At 45.0% G+C, this 6,932-nt stretch overlaps 1 protein-coding gene across 6 annotated transcripts in view; it reads left to right on the forward strand.

The window, feature by feature from the left end:
• The window catches only part of LOC127008138 (protogenin-like), an 83,626-nt gene that overhangs the window by 53,542 nt on the left and 23,152 nt on the right, over positions 1–6,932 (forward strand). For 5 of the 6 annotated variants that reach the window (XM_050879785.1, XM_050879783.1, XM_050879787.1 and 2 more), the window contains exons 11-20: positions 453–610; positions 1,107–1,337; positions 2,047–2,182; positions 2,635–2,771; positions 3,535–3,674; positions 4,444–4,574; positions 4,757–4,944; positions 5,461–5,605; positions 5,809–6,077; positions 6,405–6,515. In XM_050879785.1, coding sequence (XP_050735742.1) covers positions 453–610; positions 1,107–1,337; positions 2,047–2,182; positions 2,635–2,771; positions 3,535–3,674; positions 4,444–4,574; positions 4,757–4,944; positions 5,461–5,605; positions 5,809–6,077; positions 6,405–6,515 — 1,646 coding nt within the window. The remainder of the gene's footprint in view (positions 1–452; positions 611–1,106; positions 1,338–2,046; positions 2,183–2,634; positions 2,772–3,534; positions 3,675–4,443; positions 4,575–4,756; positions 4,945–5,460; positions 5,606–5,808; positions 6,078–6,404; positions 6,516–6,932) is intronic. The other variant, XM_050879788.1, reaches the window with a different exon arrangement.

Raw genomic sequence — 6,932 nt, forward strand, 5'->3', positions numbered from 1 at the left:
ACTTACAGTATAAAACCTTTGAGGGATGTGGATAATATTGTTGGTGGTAGTATTTTCATTTCTCAATCTATACCACCATGTTGGGCAGGCAAAGGTTCTTGGTATATTTATCTTAGTATGGTATTGTTTCGGTCTTTTTACAAAATTGCGAGACGTCTAATTCAGTCATTTTATCCCTATGATCGATATTATAAGACACTTTCGCTTCTCACATCAGCTATTTCAAAAGGTCAGAGAGGGGCTAGTCAGGTTCTAATGAGTGTTTCTTTAGGTTCATGGTGCAGAAGAAGGGTCAAACTACCACCAGGGTCATAAAACTACTTCTGAAAATGCCCACAACTTATACGAAAGCCTTGTCTAATATGTGTTCTTGGACGACAAAATGTCTTATAATACAACCATTTGAGCTAAGCCACCAGTCATGCTCATCCCTCCTTCCTCCCCTCCAACAGTTCCGACAGGAGCCCCGAGTGTGCAGGTGACGCCGACCTCCCCCACGGTCTTGCTGGTCACCTGGAAGAAGCTGCCGCCCGAGCAGGCTCAGGGTACCATCGTGGGCTACAAGATCCACTGGAGGAAGCCCAACCACCACTACTACCATGTCAATGAGGTACAAAAATTCAGAAGTCTCTCACACTCACATATATCCACACTTGCAATCAAATTTTAGTTGCATTCACAAATTAAGAACTTATTTGGTGAAACGGGTTAAAATACATAACATTACAAGCATGACTCAGTCCTTTAGAAGCACTAAGAGTTAAGAATAAATAGGTAAGAAGTACACACACTGTTAAACCACATACTCCCACACCCACTGTCACTCCTCATATCCTACTCCCTGTCATCCCTCATATCCCACACTCCCTCTTCCAGTCTTCACACCCACACCATACACACTCACCTCACATCCCACACACAATGCCAGCACTCACACTCAGCTACCCCTCACATTCCACTCACTGTCATCCCTCACATCCCACACCACATACTCTCCCTGACCTCACATCCCACACTCCTCTAGTATTCATACCCATACTCATATACTCCCTGACCTCACAACTGACACATCCCACAAACCCTCACTCTTTCACTCCCTCTTTCAGGTTTCGGCAGATCTCCACCAGTTTGAGATCACTGACCTCCACCCGGGCAAGAAGTATGAGGTGCAGGTCCTGGCGGGCACCAAGGCCGGGTACCCCACCAAGAACAACTGGTCGTGGACGCGCCTCCGCATGCCCACCCGCACCCCACGGAACGTCCCGATGCCGCCTGTGGTCACGCTTCGGGTCCTCAACGACACAACTGAGCCCGAAGCTAATAAGCTGGCCATCAAGGTGTGTGTGTGTGTGTGTGTGTGTGTGTGTGTGTGTGTGTGTGTGTGTGTGTGTGTGTGTGTATATCTGTCTGTCTGTCTGTCTATCTGTGGGTATGTTTGTATGTTGCCAGAAGTGAAGGAGAGGTTTTTTAATTGTTCCATCATCATCATCATCATCATCTCATCAACGCCTGCTTATAGGAGCTCCCACCAGGGGATGGCCATGGCAGAAGAGTTTCCATCTTTCTCTATTCATGCACTCCCTCTTTGCCTGCTCAAAGTTTCTCAGTGATCTTTCCCCCCCTCTCCCTAATGTACTCCTGTACCCTATCTCTCCATTTCACTGGGGGTCGTCCTCTAACATTCCCTCCCTCTATCTCACTCATATACACCCTCCTGGTCATCTTACTCTCCTCCATTCGCTCCATGTGACCAAACCACTTTAAAGTCAGTGCTTCACTTCCTTTACCACTCCACACTTCTTCCCTTCACCCCTGTGACACATTCCAAAACAGACGTACACACTTTCATTACTCATTCCATCCATTCTACTCACACCACAAGCACACCTCAAATAACTCATTTCCACTGCCTACACTCTAGACCTCTGACTTTCATTCCAGACCCATGTTTCGCTTGCATATGTGAGGGTTGGTACTGTTATTGTATTTCTCAAATCCCTCTTTACCTCCATGCTCACACTTCTGCCAATGTTCCCTCTCCCTCAGATTGACTGGAAGCTCCCTGCAGAAAGCAAGGCAGAGGTGGAAGGTTACATACTAAAGTTCCGGCGTCAGGACAGGCAGTGGAAGGGCCCCATCGACCTCCAGCCCAACCAGAGCTCCTATACGATCACCAACCTGGGTAAGCGGACAGTAGAGTTGACTGGCTTCACTTACTTTATTGTAGTACTTTGGTTTTCTCTCTTCATTATGTACTTAAAGACAGAGCTTGAAGAGAGACGCTGAGGAGGAATTGAATGTACATCAGAAAGTATGTGTGTGTCTAGTTCCTTTACATATTTTGGCCCTATTCACCTAGGATTAAATAAAAGGATGAATTTTGCAGTTTATAAAAAGTCTCCAAAAGATGCAGGTGATGTGTCTTAGTACACCACAAAGCTAATATTTTGGATGCTAATTTAAGATACAAATATTAAATCTTATAAACTCCCCTGAGGCTGACTGATGTGAGGTGCAAGGGAAGGCTTTTGATGCACTCTAAAGCTCCTGTTTTAATTTTCTTTAAGCGGCAGTTCAAGGTGTAACTAATGCATCTCGTTGATACTAATGCTCCACCCATCCTTGTGTCTGCAGAGGCTGACTGGTACGAGGTGCAGGTGAGGGCGTACAGTGCCGATGGGAACGGTGGGGCAACGGAGCAGATGATTCACACCCTCCCCACCAGCCCCAACACCACCATGCCCCCCACCGCCTCCTGGAACATATATCAGGTGAGTGGGTCTTGCTCTCCATCCTGGTTCTTTGTCACTCCATCTTCCCTTACTGTCAAATCTAAAAAATTGAGTGAGAATTCCATGTAAGTTGTAATCTTGTCATTCCTCCAATATTCCTCATGTCTCCCTTGCTGTAAACAAAAATAATAATAAAATAGCAGGGTTTTTATGTTGATTTTTTGCTTTAATGCCCTTGCTGTAAAAAAAAAATAGCGCAAGACAAACTTTTCGGGTAATTCAGAAGTAGTTGTGTTTCCCTTCAGGCTACCGTAGATGTAGATTTCCAGATTCTTAAGTTGGGAGTAATTTGTGGATAAGCTCATTTTTCCTTGCAATCACACACTTTTTTTATATACATTAATTTTGCTAAGTTAAGTAGATCAGTCTTAAAACATCATACAATCATAGATGGTGACGTGGAGTTCTGGGTTGTCATTCATTTATTCACCATTAATATTCCTCATTCTCTTTTTTCTCGTTTAATAACCTCCTCCCTTTCTCTTCCTTATTCTCCTCCTCCTCCTCCTCCTCTTCTTTTCCTTTATCTCCTTCTCTTCCTTTCCTTTTCCTTCCCCCTCCTCCTTTTTTTCCTTTCCTCTTCTTCTTTTTCCATCTCTTCCTTTTCCCTCCACATCCTTTTCTTGTCCTTTTTCCTCCTCCTCCTCCTCGTTCAACATCTCTACTTCTATTATGGGGATGGATGGGCTACAAGTCTCTCCCCTTCTTGTTTATATTCCTCATTCATCTTCCCCATTGCCAGCTGGAGGCCGACCCACGCTCCCAAACCAGCATCCATCTGTCTTGGCAAGTGGAGGGGCAGGAGAGCGCGTCCTACTACACTGTCAAGTATCGGCAGGTCACGCTGTCCTCGGTGGCTTCTGAGGAGACTCTCGTGTGCAGGTGAGTGGAGGAGGAGGAGGAAATAGGAAAAGAAGAAGAGGAGGAGAAGGAAAAAGATTAAACAGAGGAGGAAGAGGAGAGGAAATAGGAAAAGAAGAAGAGGAGGAGAAGGAAAAAGATTAAACAGAGGAGGAAGAGGAGAGGAAATAGGAAAAGAAGAAGAGGAGGAGAAGGAAAAAGATTAAACAGAGGAGAGGAAATAGGAAAAGAAGAAGAGGAGGAGAAGGAAAAAGATTAAACAGAGGAGGAAGAGGAGAGGAAATAGGAAAAGAAGAAGAGGAGGAGAAGGAAAAAGATAAAACAGAGGAGGAAGAGGAGAGAAAAAGAAGAAGAGGAGGAGAAGGAAAAAGATTAAACAGAGGAGGAAGAGGAGAGGAAATAGGAAAAGAAGAAGAGGAGGAGAAGGAAAAAGATTAAACAGAGGAGGAAGAGGAGAGGAAATAGGAAAAGAAGAAGAGGAGGAGAAGGAAAAAGATTAAACAGAGGAGGAAGAGGAGAGGAAATAGGAAAAGAAGAAGAGGAGGAGAAGGAAAAAGATAAAACAGAGGAGGAAGAGGAGAAAAAAATAAAAAAAAGAGGAGGAGCAGGAGGAAATAGGAAAAGAAGAAGAGGAGGAGAAGGAAAAAGATAAAACAGAGGAGGAAGAGGAGCAGAAGGAAAAGGAAAAGGAAAGGCTGACTGGTTCAAGGTGCAAGGAAGGAGCTTGTGGTACACTATAATCGACGTTGTAGTATTTCTTTAACTGTTTACCCTTCACGTCCTTCCGCAGTGAGACTCCCGAGACAGTCATCAGTGGACTCAAGCCGTTTAGCACGTACGAGTTCAGCGTTCGCGCCCACGAGTCTGAGAAGGTGTTTGGCCAGTACAGCCCCCCGGTGCAGGCGATGACGATGGGAAGCTGTAAGTGTGTGTGTGTGTGTTAGAGAAAAGGGCGTATGTGTATGTGGCTCTTGCTTGTAACTTACAGAATGAGGAAGAGGAGATTTCACAGTACTCTGCTGAATAACTTAATCATAACTCTATAAAACATCATAAAGTCTCATTTTACCATCTCCCCTACTGAACAAACTCTCCCTGCGCAGTACCTTCGGCCCCAGAGGACTTCCGGTACGAGCCAACAGATGCCTCAACCATCCGCCTCAAGTGGGGTACGCCTGACGGCCCACAGGACGGCATCAAGAAGTACGAGATCCTCTTCACTCTGGACAAGACGAAGCCGTTGTCCAAGTGGGAGGTGCAGGAGGTGGACGGAGAGGCAGATGTTGGCATGGTAAGGATGAAAGAAAAGTGTGGGAAGGTTAAGGAAGAGAGGAAGAGGCTGTAATTAGGGAGAGGTTTACATAGATCTACATAAATACTCAGACCACACAGACCTTATGTTCTAGATTAGGTGGACTGTCCTTAAACCTAAGTGAGGCTACACCAAATGAGCACAGAAACGTAGCATTTCTTCTATAGCGAATATCAAGGTGGAAGAAATGGCAGTTGATTTGTTTTTAAATGAATCAATCGTGTTGCACTGAACAACCGCAAGGGGAATCCTATCCAGAGAGAAAGAGGGTGGAAGAACAGAAAAAGTTATGGTATTGGAGGATAGAGGAGGCTGGTAATAGTAAGGAAGGACAGGGGAAGTTAGGAATGCCAATAGTAAAGGGGATATGTCAACATGATCAAGTGCAAAATAACTGTGTAGTGAATGTATTACAGAAAGCTGTTCAATTATTGCTCATATTGAGAGTACATTCTGGCAAAGAGGAGTGTTAATGTTTTTTCCTCCTTTCCTCAGGTTGGGGGTCTTGTCTCAAACACGAAGTATTGGTTCAGGATCCGCAGCTGTACGGTGACGGGATGTGGCGCCACAACAGAGCCGCTGGCCGCCACCATCCCTGCCATCCTGCCCACACCCCCAGACATCTCCCCAGAAATATTATGTGTGTCTTTAGCTTTAGTGTTTGATGGCTAGTTAGCTTAGGTTTTATTCTGTACTGATTATATTTCAAAAGGCACAGTGTGTATTTGCTTGAGATGCTTACCATAAGTGTAGTTTTACATTGGAGGCAAACCTTAAAAAAATTAAGTTGGATTAGATAGATTGAGTTACCATTGTCTAATTGCACCATTACCTCCACCCCAGACCTGATCTGTGGCTCAGTGGCGTTTGTGTTTGTGCTCCTCATCGTCCTCATCACCGTGTACATCATCAAGTACCGCAGCGTGGCCTCCCAGCCCCGCATCCTCACCTGCAACGGCAACGGCCACATCAATGGCAAGCGGACCGCCATTGGGGCCGGCAAGGAGCGGCTGGGCGGCCACATGGATAGTGAGGGCCAGGAGATGGATGTGTATGTGCCCATGCTGACGCAGATCCCGCCAGACTTCAAGTCTCCACCCCTGGACACCAAGGTGAGGGAAGGTTGTGGGGGTGATTGCCAAGGCCATGAAGTTGTTTATTTATTTTCTTTTATAGTGTGCTAGTTTGCCGTGATTACTTAATGTTCCTAAAGTATCATGTCACTACAATATTTATATACTATTATTAGTGCAGGAGACAAGAAGTGTTTTTAAATAAGAATTACTGAGCTACTGACAGTGAACATTATGGTCTGGATGTCAGCATCACCAGCCTGCATACACAAAAAGCAGAGGCAGTGATGAGGAGATTCTGTTTCGCTGATGAAAATTCACAATTTTTAACTGTACCTCCACCTGGTAACTGACGGCCTCCGACAGGGTGGCTACCCAGACACTTGGCTCAATGGACTCAACAACCCTCGCTGCAATGGATTTGTGAAGCCCCAGGAGAACGCCCCGAGGCCCTCGGCCCCCAGTGCCCAAGTCCAGGTAAGACCTTAGCCTCCCTCATCGCTAGTCCAGTGTCCTCACTACCAAGCTTCCCACATGTGTCACATCATATTCTTTACTGAGGTCATTTTTATAGGTGTACAATTGATCTTAAATGGTTAGTCTTCATTGAGCCTGAAAACATATTTAGTGTATTGCTGACTGACATGGGTGATCACCTCAATTACTTATATAAATTCATGTCCATCAACTGGCAGGTCACATTGCCAAATGGATAAATTTTCAGTTTCATGTTTGCTGACTCGACATTCTTTGAGAACAAATATGATGCAATCAGAAGGATAAAGAAAGTCAGGTTTCCTTGCAAAATGGAAATAAGGATAAGAAAAAAATATGAGCATTTATTCATATTCAAGAAAATAAGTTTTCTCTGAATGGTTGCCTCCCTTATTCCAG

The sequence above is a fragment of the Eriocheir sinensis genome, chromosome 37 (assembly GCF_024679095.1).
Source record: "Eriocheir sinensis breed Jianghai 21 chromosome 37, ASM2467909v1, whole genome shotgun sequence".
NCBI lineage: Eukaryota > Metazoa > Arthropoda > Malacostraca > Decapoda > Varunidae > Eriocheir > Eriocheir sinensis.